At 42.6% G+C, this 17,866-nt stretch overlaps 1 protein-coding gene across 2 annotated transcripts; it reads left to right on the top strand.

The window, feature by feature from the left end:
* Positions 1 to 3,027: 3,027 nt before the first annotated feature.
* On the top strand, positions 3,028 to 17,164 carry CFAP36 (cilia and flagella associated protein 36). 2 transcript variants are annotated; one of them, XM_065682484.1, is made up of 11 exons: positions 3,028 to 3,218; positions 7,585 to 7,649; positions 8,091 to 8,192; positions 9,058 to 9,172; positions 10,128 to 10,215; positions 11,087 to 11,138; positions 13,282 to 13,408; positions 14,258 to 14,427; positions 14,842 to 14,997; positions 16,039 to 16,173; positions 16,910 to 17,164. In XM_065682484.1, exons 1-10 carry the CDS (start codon positions 3,101 to 3,103, stop codon positions 16,123 to 16,125), a joined length of 1,080 nt encoding a protein of 359 aa, XP_065538556.1. In that variant the 5' UTR covers positions 3,028 to 3,100; the 3' UTR covers positions 16,126 to 16,173; positions 16,910 to 17,164. The 2 variants fall into 2 exon arrangements, with proteins under 2 accessions (XP_065538556.1, XP_065538555.1); XM_065682483.1 differs by having other exon boundaries at positions 16,039 to 17,164.
* The last annotated feature ends 702 nt before the right edge of the window (positions 17,165 to 17,866 follow it).

Genomic DNA, 17,866 nt, shown 5'->3' with positions numbered 1-17,866 from the left:
TAAAACAAGCTTTGCTTTCCCAGTTTCTCTTCTCCCTCACTTTTTGCCTCTTTCTTATTTTATTTTTCAAATTCATTAGTTCTGACCATCTGCATCCTTCCAGGGATGGGGCAGCCACAGCTTCTCTGGGCAACCTGTGCCAGTGCCTCACCACCCTCACAGAGAAGAGCTTCTTATATCTCTACTGAACTTCCCCTGTTTCAATTGGAACCCATCACCCCTTGTGCTGTCACTCCAGTCCCTGATTCCAGTATCTGAAGGGGGCCTATAGGGATGCTGGGGAGGGACTCTTCATCAGGGACTGTAGTGACAGGACAAGGGGTAACGGGTTAAAACTTAAACAAGGGAAATTTAGACTGGATATAAGGAGGAAATTCTTTCCTGTTAGGGTGGTGAGACACTGGAATGGGTCGCCCAGGGAGGTTGTGAGTGCTCCATCCCTGGCGGTGTTCAAGGCCAGGTCGGATGAAGCCTTGTGTGGGATGGTTTAGTGTGAGGTGTCCCTGCCCATGTCAGGGGGGTTGGAACCGGATGATCTTGAGGTCCTTACCAACCCTGACTATTCTATGATTCTACGATTCTATGAAGAGACCCTCTCCAGCATTCTCGTAGCCCCCTTCAGACACTGGAAGCTGCTATGAGGTCTCCACGCAGCCTTCTCTTCTCCAGGCTGAACAGCCTCAACTTTCTCAGCCTAGTTTCATATGGGAGGTGCTCCAGCCCCTGATCATCCTCGTGGCCTCCTCTGGACTTGTTCCAACAGTTCCATGTCCTTCTTATGTCTGGGACACCGGAACTGGACACAGTACAGTATTATAGATTATTATAGATTGTTACAGATTACTAGTATGACTAATACTTTATTAGTGCAAGAATTATTTGATAGAAGAGAGACTGGAGATACAATACCTTCGGCTTTGTGATTTGATGCATTATGTGTATGAGTGGAACCCACTGAAGGTGAAGAGGATTGTGTGCCGCCATAAAGAACTCATCAGCATGCAGACTGGAAAGGTGTGACAAAATTTGGTCGTCACTGCATCTACGAAGCGATGAACGAAGAGTCTGTCAAAGTGTCCGATACGGTTCCTTGTCCAGAGGAGACAGAAGATGGAGCAGTAATTGCTCTTGTGTGAGTCAGGAGAGCATGTCCTGCTCTAGCTTTTGTGCTGTTACAACTAAAAGACTAACTCAAGTGTTCCCCTGACATTTAAGAATATAACTTAATAACATTGGGCAGTTTCGCAAAGGTGATAAAATGGTTTTGATTAGAGTGGATGGAATTCCCTCATATTCATTACTCCAGCAATTTTTCTTGTAACTGTGATGAAATGCTTTCATTTCCATGCCACGATAAGTGAAAAGTAAGATTACCCATGCTGAAAGAATAAGCAGGTTTTTTCAGTATGTTGAGACATCTCAGCTGACCTCCGCAGAGACAAGCATGTTGATAGCAGAAGCAAGAGAAGCCAGAGGTTTTGGCCATGTCCTACAGTACAGCTGTGTGCACTGATATGTAAGCGTGTGATGCAAAGAACAAAACTAATTTTGGCATTATTACCTCTTTATTGCAATTAATCTTGGTATCAATAGTGACTAGAGAAATTAGGAGAGCCTTCAGCTTTCAGCTTTGTTCTACTCGGTAAGGTACATGCTGTGAGTTCTGGTATGAGACTGGAAATACACACTGCCTTTTTGAGAAGTCACATCCAAATGTCAGATGCTCTCTGGCTTCCAAGCATGCATGTCTGTGATGGGCTTTTACCTACTTCATTCAAAGAAGAAACATATAAAACTCCAGGATTTTCTGGTCTGAGTCCTGCCCAGTGCCTTTCCAAGTTTCTCAGTTTCCTTTCATGGTGGGCATTTGCCCATATGATGGCACATGCAAGAGGTGAGCATACTTCACAGTTATGTAAGCCTGAATTAGCAATTAAGTTACGTGAACAATCAAATCTGAGGTAGCTGCTCTCCAAGCAATACCTTCATACTGCTAATAGTTGCAGACCACAACGCTGGCTGTTGAAATGAAAGCACTGATGGTGTGAATGGAGTTAGTTACCTTTCAGTGCAGCATCGTTCTAAAATGATGAAGTCAAGCACGGCTGATCAGTATTTCTCTGCAGCGAGGACAGCACAAAGTCATAACCTCTGAGATGAAAATAAATCAGTGTACACCCAGCCCTGGGTCTTTCTGCAGCTTGAAATCTCATTAATGACTATGAGGGATTTTATTCAGCAAGAACAAGAGTGGAGCCTGGTGTCACCAACTGCAATGACCACGGTACCACTGGTTCCTTCCCTGCATAAAAGACCTCGAACAAGGGCAGAGTTAGAAAGGGATGAATAGATTTCAAGGAGTTTTGGTTGTTATGGGTTGGTTTGTTTTTACTTAACAGCAACACACACACAAAAAGGAGGAAAAAGAATTTAAACATTAGAAAGACAAGACATTCAAACATTAGGGAAACCTTTTCAGTCTTTCAGCAGTGCAACAAGACAAGGACAGAGATTACGTTAATTTTAATGGAGAAAAGGAATGTATCCACAAATCCCAGCCCTAAGAAAGAACACCTGTATGATCAGGTTTTAATGTCAGTGTTCTTACATATTGCCTTGTAAATGATTTCCTAATCCTTACACCTCAGGGTGTTAGTTACGAGTTGTGCAGAGGTATCCGTGTCCCCACGACGGCCTGATGAGTGACACGTTCAGTCCAGGTGTCTGGAGTGGGAGCAGCGGGTACAGCAGCTGAGGAGGCACAGAGGAGGTGCCGGTCGCACACTCCACGCAGGACAAACAGCGGATGAACGGGAATTCTCGGTCCCGGGATCACCCTCCACATCCTTGCGGAGCACTGCAGCGCCAAGTGCCGGGTTAACCGGTTGCCCCTGCCGTAGGTCCGCTCCAACTCCCGGTACGCGGACCTCCACGGCGGGCATAGGAAGCATCCCGACCCGGTCCCACCGAGTGCCGCGGACCTCCACACCTCTACCCCGCCTCCCCGCTCCGCCCCGCCCCGTGACGCCGGTTCCTATAGAGCCGGGCGGGCGCTCCAACCGCGGCCCTCCTCCCGCGGCGGACCCGGCCCGGCCCGGCTATGGCGGCGGAGGAGGAGGAGGGCGACGTGGAGTGGGTGGTGGACACCATCGCCGGGTTCCTGCGTGGGCCCGCATGGTCCATCCCCATCCTGGAATTCATGGAGCAGAAGTGCGACGGTGAGCGGCGGGGCCAGGCCGGGCCTCCCTGAACCCACCCGCCAGGAGCGGCCTCGGTGCGGGCACACGCGGGGGGACGGGAGGTCCCGGGGGGTGACTCTCCCTGCGCGGCAGCGGAACCGGCCCCCGCGGGTTTGTGCGGGCACCGGGCGGTTGGCACGTCCGGTCAGTGTCCGTGGCGCCCCGCGGGAGCCATCCCCGCTGAAGGCTCGTCGGGTCTTGCTTAGCCACAGCCTGCGCTTTGGGACCGGTTTTAAGGGGGGGGGGTGAGGTGGGGTTGGTCCGGGAAGGTCGGTGACCCCCCGCAAGCCGTTAGTCAGGCTGTGGCAATTTGCGCTCATTAGCTCGTACAGGGGATTATGGCATGAGCTTATAGCGTGGCACCCGAGCGGGTCCTTCGCTCTGCTGCGCGTAATACCCTGGTGTGCTAGAAAGGGGGTAGAGGCCTTTAATGCTTTCCCATAGCTGAATGTTTTTCTCAGCTGGACAGCACAATTAAAATCACTGTCTGGTCAGTGGGACAGAAGCTGGGAGGCACAAAGTTGAATTCCTGCAACTGGCAGTTAAGAGATGAGAAACCATAAGTTAATACCTCTCAAAAAATGGTAGCACTAAAAAGCCGGTGGCTACCAGTTATGTTTTGTAGATCATCCTAGGCATGAGCTTAGCTCAGAACCAGCTCCAGTTGAACTTCCTTTTCTTCCTCAAGAAGGACTTGAGGGAATCAAGGCATAATCTGGGGAACAGCCTGGGTAGTACAAACAGCGAGAGGGGGACTGGAGCAGACCTATAGCTCCACGAAAAGGTGCCTGCTCCATGGAAAGATCAAAAACATGTTTGAGAACACGGTACGGTAGCCTGTGATCTTGCCCACACATGAGAAGTATTAAAGCATGTTGCCATGGACTAATTTAGGGTCGCTTTCTATGGCTACTATGAGTAAATCTGGCCCTTCAGTATCACCTGACAGGATGTAGGACTCCTAGCAATTTTAACTTTAAAATACGGATGTCACGAAGTGAAGGCTTTCATTTATTTCATTTCATTATTGCTAGGGACTTACCAATGGTCCTTGCTATTGACATATTGCACCTGCTTGGGCATACTCCTTCCTCCCCTCTGTTCTGTTGTGGGCTACAGAGCAGCTTCTGTAATGGTTGGTCAGGGGGGCCACTGTCTTCTGTTGTACAGTTGTTAGGGCCCATTAAAAGGTTTTATTTCATATTCAGTGAAACAGACACACCTCTGATTCAGATCAGCTTCTAAACAAGCTGCGTCTCAGAACTGAATCAGTTCTACCCTTTCCAAGCAAGATCATCATCAAATCATAGAATCAGCCAGGGTGGAAAAGACCCTTCAGATCGTCAAGTCCGACCGTTACCTGAGGACTGCCAATACCACCACTAAACCATGTCACCAAGGGCCTCATGAGTGTATACCTTTCCCTTGTATACTGGGGAAAGAGAAGGGTAAAGCTGCTGGACTCTTTACAGTGAGGAAGAGAGAGTGAAATCAAGACTAGAAGTCTCTCTTGGGAAGTGCCTAACCTTGAGCACAGTGACGCACTTTGGTTATCATACAGAAGTTCTAGGTTTAGGGATCGAGGGAATCGATTATCCCTCTCTGGAGCAATGATCTCTCTTTAGAAGGTTGAGGGGCATTTACTGGCTGTAAGAAGATTTAGGGAACCTCTGTAAATTTCCACTTAGTGTGAGTCAGGCTTGTGCAATGGCCAATGCCCCGTATTGCTTTCTACCTGAGAAACTGGAGGAACAAAGGAGAGAAATCACTTGAATAAATGATCTTCCAAGGTATCACTTGTGCTACAGATTGGCATTGGGCAACTTCTTTAGCAAAAAGGCTAAAGAAGTGTTCATTGCAATGCTAGGGTTGATGAGAAGCACAGTTAAAGACATTTGAAATTTCAGTTGCAGATACCTGTGCTATTTGCTTTTCCTTTCTATAAATGTACTGTGCTGATTCTGTTGCTGTATTTTGTCAGGAAAGAATTCCTGTCATTCTCAAAGCATTTAGCCTTCGGGCTGAACAAGCAAATCAGCAACATTTTATAAGCTGGCAGTAATTTGTGATTCCTCAAAAATACCATTTGAGTGTTGGCAATTGGTGTGTAAGGCATCTACCTTGGCACTACAGTTACTTAGGCCAAGGCCTTGCTACGACTCATAAATGAGTGTAATGGATTTCTATCTGCTGACAGGTTGCTTTTTCTCACTCACTCTTTCTGGGGGCTTGATTCATTTCTCATGGTTTGATTAATCTCCTTTTATGTGGCTGTAAAATTGAAGTGAAATCCGTGGGTAATGTACTTAAGGCAAGAGGGCTTTTCAGTTTTATTCACATGTTCCAAGGTGTTAACTAAAACATCACTGGGACATAGGTAAACTTGAGAATAGCTCTGAGCACCAGAAGATAAAGACAAAGGAATAAACAGATATTGCTGGGGACTGGAGGAGAAAGATGAGAGTTCTCCCAGGTTTGCTTACCAGCTCTTGTCTGCAACAAGGAGAAATCAGACTTAACACTCATCTTGTTTGAGGGGTCCTAGCAAAGATTTTCAGCTTTAGCAAGAAAATGAAGAGCTTGTCTCCCAGGATATCCATGTCCCCTGGTTTACCTCAATCCAGTGCTGCTTCAGGCATTTGTTCCTGTCGGGGATCAAAGACTGTTCCAGAACCTTAAAGGAAATGATGATTACTTGGTTTAGGAGCTATGGCTCAAGACAATCCAAGGTCTCCATTCAAAGTACTCCTTAATGCCACTTAACTCAGAGGAGATGCTGACCGCAGCTTGCTTCACTTGGAACTTCATCCCCTTTTAGTTCAGAGCCTGAGAACAGAGAGCAGTTTGTGCAGGCTTTCCAGCCTGCTTTCCATGTTGTCCTGTAGCTGTGGAAGGAGGAGGAGGAGGACTTGGAAGGATCTCTTTGGCAGTATGAGGTTAGATGTTGGTGTGGACACTGGCTGAGGGGTGACATCCCTGTGTCACCCCTTCTTTAGGTGCCCAGGGTGGGGAGGAACAGCAGGAGGTAAAAGGGAACAGTGAAACTAAGACAAAGGTTGGGGACTGAAAGAGCTGTCAGGGAGGTTCCCCAGAGGGGAGGAGGAGATGCAGAAGACAATAGAGGCGGTTAAGTGTCTTCACCCTCTTGCCTTTGGTCATACAAATAAGATTTATAGTGGTTTTCTACCATTTGAATTTATTCCTAGATATTTTTAAAGCTTTTGTTTTAATCCCATTATAAAAAAATTTCCCTTGGGCAAAACTGAAACAAAAGCAAATGTTGCTTTTCCAGATTATGTCATTTAAAAAGTCACTCTAAATGGGTGTGAAAGTTAGACTAATCCTCTGTGCATCAGCACCATCTTCCATCAGAGATGTCGGATATAGATGAAGAATAAATCACACTCATTCACATATTTAAGCAGAATTCCCATCCTTAAAACGACTTCAAAGCCAGGACGTGGGAAGTGACTTGTCCAATGTATAGTGGCTAATCTTGAAGGGGATTGAGGAAGTCTTATTTCTAAGCCTCTGCTTTAATTGCTGGGTTTGACATTACCTCTGTTCCTGTTGACATGAAACCCCCATGAATTAAAACCTCCCAAACCCTAGTTTTCAGTTTCCCTTATTTTCTGCTTCTTCCATGTATTCTGCAGTGTAGAGACCACTAGCTTGACACTTCCAATCAAGAGTTCTTAATATTAACTTATATGAATATGATTAATATGGGCTATACTATACAGATGGCCATTTTGTCTGAATCAGGATAGATATCATTAGAAAATAACCTACCTGCATCAGATTTTCAATTTGGGGTTAGTTGTCTGCTTTTCTGCAGACGGTCTGATTTCCTGCATCACTTTGGCTCTTGCTAAATGAATAGCATTTAAAAGAAATTTGGTTTAAGTCATTAATACGTCCTCCATGTAAATACATGGAGAGAGGGAGGAATTTCCTGCTTTATATATGTCATCTGCCACCTTAGAACAACCTTATGCAAGTTCACATGGTAGCTGTATTAAACCTTATATTGTATTAAAAACATATTAAAGCTCACTTTTTAGTGTCCATATCTGCTGAATCCTCAACTTGCTTAAAAATCTGCTTCTACTTCGAAAATACGTTTTCCTGGGCTGAAATTTAGTGCCATTAAATTACCAGAAGTACATGCTTAACCTGAATGTGTGGAAAATACATTATTATTATTGTTATTAATAATAATAATAATGGCCTGTATTTTAATATGATCCAATATATTACCTTGTAAAGGTTAATCCTTTAAGGCGTAAGTTAGTTTGTGGTACGTCACTGACTCCAAAATGTGTGTGTGTCTTTTTCCCCACAGTTTTTGATGATGAAGAAGAAAGCAAATTGTCTTACACAGAAATCTATCAGGAGTACCAAGCTCTGGTGAGTGTTACTCACTATTTGGGGTAGGTTTCAAAGCAATCCAATTTAAAACGTTAAAGTAGGATTTAAATGAACTTCTGATGGGTTTATCTTTGTTATTTAGAATTTTCTAATGTTGCCTGTTATAGGTGTTACTCAGAAATCCTTTGAGTCGCAGGTGTCATGCTTAAACACAAGATAAGTAGAAAAGAGACTAACACACAGTCATATCTGTTATGCTGTATTACATATTTTTCATTAAAATTAACATATCCACTAGCTAAAATACTGTACTTAAAGGCTGATAATGTTCATCTTTTCTGTCAAGTTAAAATGCCCAACAACACAATGTCTGACATGTATGACTTGTGTTTTGTTCACTAATGAGTCTCGTAAATCTTTCGAATTAACTTGCAATAATGGGAGAAAAACTTAATTAGTGAGGCTTGTATTTTCTTTCAGGTTGAAAAATTATTAGAAGACTATCTTAAAGAAGTTGGGATTAATGAAGAGAAATTTCAAGAAGCTTTTTCGTCTCCTCTTGCAAAGACACATACTTCACAGGTATTTGCCTTTGTTAAGGAATGTAGAGATTGACTTTTTAGCTTTGTATTTTCACTAATGTAGCAGGGTGGAGATGAAACTTTGCAAAGTTTTCTTTTTAAGAGTGTAATTGCATAAAAGATAATGTTTTTTTTTTGAACTTTGAAAATAATGACAGATATTTGTGTGTTGGACACCTTTAGAGATTCATCTTCTATGCTTTGTATTTTCTATAACATACCTCTTAAGCTTAGGGTGTTTCTGCCACTTTTGTTTGCATATTTGTCAGCTTTATGTTAGTCTTCAGTCATTCACAGCAACACACTTAAAAAATAGATATATTCCATAAAATAAAAGATGTTTTCCTCTGATTTTATCATAAAACAGTAAAATCTGTCAGAGAAACATTGGCCTTGAGAAGAGAAGACTTGGTTGGGCAGCTCTTCCCCTGCTCAAAGAAATCTTTCAGAATTGCCTCAGGTATTTTGGGCAGAGCAGTGGGAGCTTCTGCTGCCAGTTCAGGCTGGGCTCTGTTGACATACCTCCTCCTCGATGTGTAACCAGCTTCTTCAGAGCACACATTCCTCACTCCAGTTTATGCATTTATGCAGGAAGTCGCATGAATTGCAGTTGGAAACTTATACTGGGAATCCCTCCAGGTTTTGTGCTAATGTTATTGTAGACTTACTGATCTCAAGACATAAACCATCAAATTATTTCCTTGACTATCAGCTCAACCTGTATGGCTGGAAAAATAGCTAGGAGATTAAATCTAATTATTAAAAACATGCTCCACAGAATTTAAACCTTCACATAATTCCAAGCAGCCTGAGTTGGTTATGATTTCTCTATGATTTTTAACCCTGTGCATTCTTTCTTCCCACAGGCCATCTTGCAAACAGTGTTGGCAGCAGAAGATTTTAGACTATTTAAAAAAATGATGGTACAGAAAAATATTGAAATGCAATTGCAAGCTCTTCGAATCATTAAAGAAAGAAATGGTAAGAAGTGGTGAGCGTGGGGTTTCACTTCATCTTTTTAGTGTTCTATTGATGACTCTGTAATCCTTTTGTAACCGAGTATGGAATACTGGTTCAGTTCCAGTTCAAGTTAATGCAAAATATGCAGCTGATGGGACTGGGACTGGGATTTCAATACTCAGTCCCTGGCCTGTATTCTCAGTGAGAGGTGTCTATAGTCTTTTTTAAATTAACAGATTTTTCAGCTCTGTTTGTCTAAATCTTTCTGTGAAACTTGACTTAGTTTTTGTTACATAATTTTGGTGGTAATTTGGGGTGTTAAAGCAATTACATCAGTTCATCAACAGTGACAATATTGATAGTTTGAATTGTGCTACTTGCATAGCAATGATGCTGTACTATCTGCTGTGCCTACTTTGCAATTCAGGCTGTACAGTTGCATATGAATAACCCAGAAAGCAGAACTTATGGCTTCAGCATGCTAATACATGCTGAAGAGGAATTAATTTACACAGAGCTTTGCTGCTCTGCTGATGTTTCTGAAAGGATTTTCATCTACCTGCCCCTTTACTTCATGTCTTTAGTTTTTACCATTTTGTTTTGTCTCCTTCCTTCATGATGATTTTTGAGAATCATTTCTAAATGTCAACTTCCATGTAACAGCTAAATGTGAAAATGGTTCAGTTGGCCACGGCCAAATTGAGTCTGTGGGAAATGCCATGTAATGGTCAATGCAGAGTATGGCTTATGCTTTACCCTTGCATGTCTGAACTTTATGGGTCAGAAACCTTTGCCTTTTTGCTGCTAGCAGTGAAGCCCAGGATATAGTCTTTTTAGAAGCAGGTACATAGAGGAAGAATTAGATGGGTTTGAGTTTGTTTGTTTTCTTTCTCTTCGCTACCTGAAGATGATGCCAAAGGGACTACAAAATAATTTTCTTTAGAGAAATGCATTAATTTTGCCATGATTTTTGTAGGTGTCTTGCCTGACTGCTTGACAGAGGGTTCTGATGTATTCAGTGAAATTGAACAAGAAGAAATGAAAATACTGAGGGAGGTTCTAAGGTAAAAAATGAATCAGTCCTACTTTGTACATTGTTTCACAATAAAAAATAAAGGTATGTAGGGCCTAACTGCTCCAGCCTCTCCTAGGAAACTGCCTTCATCTTACAGATGACATGAATGTTCTTGGCAAAGTCCTACCTAAGAGAACATGGATGGTGCTCGATGGTGGGCGTGATCAGGAGTATTTAAAGACTGAGAGATAACTACTCCACCATGATGGTGGATGCATGGAATGATGTGCAGCTTGAAGAGCCCCATCATTTCCATTCTCCCTGAATTTAGGCCTGGGTTAGATGTCTCTGGACAAGAGGAGCACACTGGATGTAACCCATTCAGGGAAAACACTAAACATCAAAGTCTTGGGAAGACAAAGTGTGCTTTTTTAGTAGGCTTTTTTCCTTTCCACAGCTTCCTTCTTAGCTGTGTTCAATGACTGTTGCTGTGATCCGAGAAGATGTGTGAGGACTGATACTTCTACAGATTCTCCTCCACTCTCAGTTCACATATATATAAACATAGACAAATAATAGCAGATTAATACATTCACATATTAAATCATGCTATTTCCCCTCTGTATTCAGAAAATACTTTCCTTCTTGACTTTAAAGGAGCAAATGAAACCAGACCTGCAAATTCTTACACAATTGTTTTTGCACAGGGAATGACAGACTGAGGATGGTGGTTCTGTGTGTTTATCATAATTATTTCTATTAAGAGTGCATTTGAATTGGATTCATGGAAGTATTTTGGATACTAACAATTACTCTGTAATGGTTTTGATAGTCCTCAAATATTTAAGCAGTGCTAAATTTCCCTAGAAGTCAGTAATACTGAAGAAGTTTTGAGCATTTACTTGTATTTTGTGCTGCAGAAAATCTAAGGAAGAATATGAAATAGAGCAAGAAAGAAAGAGGACTGAAGAAGTGAGTATCTTACCTTTCCAGATGAGTTATGTTGATGATTAAGGAATACTCTGATCTTCTGTCCTGAGTGTCAGCTGCATCACTTTAAGGCAGTGTGTACCATCCTAAGCAAACAAAGGGGTTGTCAGGAAGGTCTGCCTGATACTGCTCTTTGAAAGGTCTGTTATTTACGTTTTTCTTGATGGTAGCATTGACACCATCAGCCATTTGGTGGAGTTCATATGAAAGCATACTCCCACTCCAGTATCTGACTTCCAAAATCCTGCTAACGGATGTCAACCTTTCAGATCCATAGAACGTCTGAACTACTAATATTGTCAAGATCAAAGAGACTTCAAAGTATAAGCTTCTTAAAGATTACAGCATTCATAATCCTTCAGGAATTTTAAGGACCACTTCATAGACAGTGTAGTTATTCATTAAGTCTGCACAATACTGCCAGAACCTAATCACCAGGAGCCAGAAATCCTCTCCACATTAGACCATCACTTGGTCTCAATCAGAGTAAACTGTATAGAAAGGTGAATTCAGAAAACTGAATGTAAACAGGGATGGGCTAAATTGCCAATTGCTCAGCAACAAACTGAAACTGAAATTGGTTTTTACAAGGACCTGTAGGGACAGGCCAAGGGGAATGGCTTGAACCTGCCAGAGGGGAGACTGAGATGAGCTCTTAGGCAGAAGCTCTTCCCTGGGAGGGTGCTGAGGCGCTGGCACAGGGTGCCCAGAGAAGCTGTGGCTGCCCCATCCCTGGCAGTGCTCAAGGCCAGGTTGGACACAGGGGCTTGGAGCAAGCTGCTCCAGTGGAAGGGGTCCCTGCCCGTGGCAGGGGTTGGACCTGGATGAGCTTTAAGGTCCCTTCCAGCACAAACCAGTCTGGGATTCTATGATTCTATGAAATCAACTGCAGTGGAATCGTGGCAATAAACCTCCCCTTCCCTAGAAGGACTTATACACATAGCTGGAATCGTAGGCTGTTTCAGAAGAGAGCAGAATCACTCTGCTAGTCTTTTCTGCCATTAGGAAATTGAGCATAATAAATTTTGAAAGAGAAAACACTGTTTCTTTAACCTAAACGGACAAAGGAAACCACCTGCAGACCAAATGTAGCTACTTTGTTATTGACATTGTGTTTCCAATCCTACTGTCCAGTTCAAACCCATGGTAGGAATGCTATTGAATGCAAGTCCTGAACACTTGCAATATTCTACCAAATTAACCCCCTGCCCCAGTGTCTGACACTCTAGAAGAGTGGTGAGAAAACTGTTTCTTTCCATATTACAATGACATTCCAGGAAATGAGTCACCTCTTCTACTGGATTTCTTACAAAACTACTGGGAAAGTCAAACTTTGGCTCATTTTAGGAATTGAAGTTGTATTAAAATGCAGGCTTATCCAAATCTATATAGACCAGCCAAGAATATCAATGCTCTTGATAAATAAAACAGATTACAGAAGGCCCAGTCAAGTTTACCTTGATAGTTACTGTTCAATAATGTGTTTTTGTTAGAGAATGTTTTAATACAACATAATTCAATGTTCGGATGGATGCTGGAGGGTTTTGACATGAGTTAGATGGTTGATGAACAGTGAAGACATTTTCTGGGCAGATCCCAGTTCCCTTTACTATTTTGAGATACAGGTTGTGTTGTCAAGATGTGAATCAGTGGTGTCAGAGATTACCCAGACCTGTTGTTTCCATTCAGCTGATGATTTCTCTGTTTCTGTGGAAACTTCAATATATGGTCTTGCTTCTCCTGTTGCACTGTATTTTTCTGGTGGACAACAGAGATTTGCTTGAAAAACACAGGCAAAGTTGGCAAAACCACCCCCAGTTCCAAATTATCTCTTTGGGAAACAAAAACCAATTTATCCAATATCCCAAACTCTCATTGTTGTTTAGGGAACACATTTTGAACTAAAGCAGAAACTACTGACTTACGACTGTAAGCTAGTAAGAACCTTCCTGTTAGTAAACCAAAATAGGTAGTTTGCTTTTGTTCTCTTTGACAATGCAGCACATAGTGTAAACAACACCTTTTTATCTCGGAGTTCTCTTGGGAGCTTTCTTTATGTTGACAGTTGGACCGTAGTGCCAGGAAATGGAATGCTTGGTTTTGTCTGTTTCTTCTTTTATTTAAGGCACGCGATAAAACTAAATCACCAGCTGTTACCTGCAGTGTTCCAGGAGATTCGAGAGAAGCTGTTAAAGTTAAGGAGCCCAGTGAGGGAGCTCACAATCCTGAAGAAACTCCAAAACCTCGATTAGGTAATCTTATGGCAAAGTGCAATGCTGAGTGTGCAATGTGATACTTTGTTTGAGTTGTGGAAGACTCCATGGATATAAAGGTTTGAAGAACCTGGCTGGATAGGCTGTGAGGAAAGCATCCTAGTTTTGAAGTTCACCCTGCTTTGAGCAGGATATTTGCAGTGGGAGACCTGCAGAAAAGCCTCCAACTAGAGTTGTTTTATTACTCAGTGATGTTCTAAGTCATCTCCAACTGGAGGAAGCTTCTCTGGGCACCCTGTGCCAGTGCCTCAGCACCCTCAGAGGGAGGAACTTCTGCCTAAGAGCTCATCTCAGTCTCCCCTCTGGCAGGTTCAAGCCATTCCCCTTGGCCTGTCCGTACAGGCACTTGTCAAAAGTCTCTCTTTTTAGGGGCCTACAATTTCTCTCCTTTTTATTACTAGCTTTCAAAACCCAGATATTGTATTTGCACTCTGAGAAAGATTAAATAATGCTTTACACCGTAAGTACCTGTACTGCAATGAATTATAAATTGTCAAATGCCTGGAACATAATTTCATATTCAGTGTTCCAATAGGCAGTGGCACAAGGTGCCCAGAGAAGCTGTGGCTGCCCCATCCCTGGCAGTGTTCAAGGCCAGGTTGGACACAGGGGCTTGGAGCAAGCTGCTCCAGTGGAAGGGGTCCCTGCCCGTGGCAGGGGTTGGAGCTGGATGAGCTTTAAGGTCCCTTCCAACCCGACCCATTCCATGATTCTATAAATGTGATTTTCATTTTTTGAAGTTTTCTGGTTTTGAAGAGGCATCTGCCTGTTGGAAGAAACACAGATTTATTTATTTATTTATTTATGTTCTTTCTCATTGCTGCTTAGAGGAATCTCAGAAACCTGTGAGGGAAGACTTAAAACCCATTCGCTCATTACCCAAAGGAGCAGAAAGCTCACCTCAGCCGTCTGGCACCAAAGGGAAAGGAGACAGTAAGAAAAGGTCAGCTGGAAAGTGTCCTGAAAATGCAGCACAAAAAGCTGGGATGAAAGGACCTGTAAGTTCAAAACAAACAAGGACAAACCCCAAACACAGAACTAGAACACAAAAAGACAGGATTACATTTCGAATATATATTTAAGACAGTATTACATTTAAATATATATTTTCAGTTCTTTTAATCAGGTGGTTTTGGTTTGGGTTTGTTTGTTTTTAACACAGAGTGCAAACGCTATTTTCTGGTTTAATTTGCATGAAGTTCAGAGCCTCATTCTAGTTTTAGTATAGAAGCCAGTACTCAGCATTTGTCCTGTGATCATTTCTTAGTAGGCAGCTCTGGCTTGAAACCTCAACTTGGATTTTTTTTTTTTCACCCAGTGATTTTGGAGGCAAACAGGATGTAAATGCTTTTATCTGACAGAACATGCACTCCAAAAATTGATTTCACACTGTATTTAAAAACCAATTCCAGAATTCCTCAGAGGTTGAAAAGCAGGAGTTGAAGCAACGCGAGGACTACCTGAAGAAAAAACGAGACATGCTGATGGCTACAAAGAAAGAGTCAAGAAATAATGTACTGTCACCAACAGACACTGCACAGAAAGAAGAGGAATCGCCTCCTAAAGAGGTGAACATTCAGACATTTGTATTGTATTTGGCAGTATTTTCAAGTTACTACCTTTGCAGCAGCTTACAGGCTAGAAGTTTCAATGATTAAGTCAGCATTACCCCGCTTCAATATCATCAAATCCTCAGGGGTAATTATATTTACGAACAGCTCAAATGCTGGTTTTCTCCTTGTCTGCGACCTACTCTTTGGGCTCCCTTCAATCTCTGGGATTTTATTTCGGAGAAGTAACTTTTGGTTTATTCATTTGAGAGTTTTGTGCCAGTTTCAAATGAAGAAATCCGTGTTTTCTATCCATCAACCACTACAATAGAAGCCACAAACCATTTAGAAAGACAAAGCACTCTGAAGGGTGGGTACTGCTGTCACCTACCCAGTTGCCTCCAATAGAAATAAACCCAAGTCTGTGTGAGAGTCGGAGGCATAGGACAGGGTTAAAACAGAATCCTATGACAGGATAAATCCCTACCAGTACAGAGGTTGTCTTCAGAGAAAAAACAGTAACAAAACTGGCTTTTGTTCCTCAACGCTGTGGTCAATAGGACTTAATGCATTTACCACATTAGGCCTGATGTACATCTCTATGAAAAGAAATGCTTGAAAACTCTCCACACAAATGAGGAAACTAGTAGAAGACCTTAAACCTTACACAAATCAATGTGATAACTGTTGTGTCATTACTCCTCTCTGCAGAGCATATACTTAAAACCTTCTGTTGCCTCAGGTGGTTCTCAGAGTTGCTGAGCATTTTATTACGCTCAGAACATGCCAAAATACTGTTGATGGGGAACTTCCCTCACAACTAAGCAGCACCAGTTCAAGCTGAGGTTAGTCCTCTCAATAAGATTGGTACAGTGCAGTGGAAAAGAGGCAGAGGGATGTACAGAGCCAGTTACCCACATCCTGGGATCCACTTCACAAAACATGGGATAATAACATGGTTTAAAATCACCCTGGAGAGCCCGTGAGGCAGCCTCAGGTTTGCCACTGACAGCACTTGCCCTGTGGTTCACTGCAGTGTTTGTTCACTTTGTTTTTTAGGAGATGTCAGAAGAGAAACAGAAGTTGCTCCAGAAGAGGAAGATGCTTGCAGAAAAACTAAAAGAAGAAGTTATCAATAAGCGGTAATTTTAAGCAGCTCGTGGCAGACCCCAAGAACATGAGTATGTTCTTAGAGTAAGTTACAGAACCAGCAACTGAATGGAATTGCTTTTCAATTTAACACTTAGTTTTCTAGAACTTGCAGGCAGGCAACTCAGTACTTTATATGTATTTAAAATTACACTGAAATACACTAAAACCACTTATTTTCCAGAATGCTGGAAACTCACTTTCACTGGAACACGTTCAACCATTTAGTATCACTGCAACACACAGATCAGTTTCTAAACTACTGGCCTCAGCCACTTGGTATTACATAGAGCAAAAGCGGATCCTGAGATCTGTTAAAGTAATTCTTACAGGAACAGCTCTGAGTTGGAAATGTTTCATTTCTAAAATTATAGAACTTGGTTCCTTTTATTCACATATGGAATCATAGAATGATTTGGGTTGGAAAGGACCTTAAAGATCATCCAGTTCTTCCCCTGCCATGGGCAGGAAAGCCTCACACTAGACCATATCACCCAAGGCTCTGTCCAACTACTGTTTTTCATCTGCACAATGTAATAAAGTCCCATTTAACAAGGAAGTGCAACTACAACCATCTTATTCTTAATGAAGATAACACTTGGAGTCCAGGCATTTACATATTAACTCAGGATTATATTGGCCGATGTATTTTGGGGGCTGTTTACCAGTCCTTAGTTCAAATTTTGCTATAGATGCAACTAATTGCTTCAGTTGCACAGCTCAGGAAGATTTCAAAGTGGAAATCTTTTAAAGTAACTCTTTACTTGTTTGGCTTTGACAGACTTGGGACAATATCCTTTACACAATGTCACAGAATCACAGACTGGTTTGGGTTGGAAAGGACCTTAAGATCATCCAGTTCCAACCCTCTGTCACGGGCAGGGACACCCTCCAGTAGACCAGGCTGCTCAAGGCCATGTCCAACCACATCATTGCATAGTTGGCTGCAACACTTAACAAGCATTAAAAGAGCAAACTGAAACAAACACTTCAAGTTTCATGTAACTTTTTATTAAAATAGCATTTATAACTGGTACAGCGTTGGCAGATGGTCTGTTCTTTCCCCAAAAGAGCAGCAGTGGAAGGACCCCAGGCACGGGAACACAGCTGCCCACAGGCAGAACCCAGCAGCACCAACCAGGTCAGGCTGGGAACAGCATCCACAGGGTGGGGGGACAGACCCAGGTGAAAAGAGTGCTGCTGCACCTCATCTGCTACAGGGATTTTAGGGCTTTTCCTTAAATGGGACATCTAATGCCACTTTACACAGTCTGCTTCTAGTAACTATAAAAATTCATGACATTCTTATTCTTGCTGTAAAAATCCTCATGTTGGTCTGAGTGTGGTTTTAAAGCTCCTGCCAGTACTTGAGGGACAAGATAGGGTGGTGGTTAGCAGGGGAAGGACACAGTTCAGGTAGAGACCCTCAGAGAGCTTGGTTTGGGTAGTGGTGAAAGAGCATCAGCACAGTTCAGGTCCACAGACCAGATGACATTTTCCAGCCTCAGGTTAGTAAAGGCACATACACTGCTCGAGTAGCATGTGTGGTGCTGGAAGAAGTTAAATCATCTTTACAACGGAGAGAAGACTCCTCAGGAAGGAAAAGCAGATGATCACCAACTCACGATGATGACGATGCTGCAGCTCCCCTTTACCAGCAAACACTTCCTTGGATCCGGTGTGTCAGCAGCACTTCATTCCATGGGTGAAGGAGTCCCATTCCTGGCTGCCTGGAGCC

Source organism: Lathamus discolor, chromosome 5 (genome assembly GCF_037157495.1).
Source record: "Lathamus discolor isolate bLatDis1 chromosome 5, bLatDis1.hap1, whole genome shotgun sequence".
In the NCBI taxonomy this organism is placed as follows: Eukaryota; Metazoa; Chordata; class Aves; order Psittaciformes; family Psittacidae; genus Lathamus; species Lathamus discolor.
This window is presented reverse-complemented; position numbering and strand designations above follow the sequence as displayed.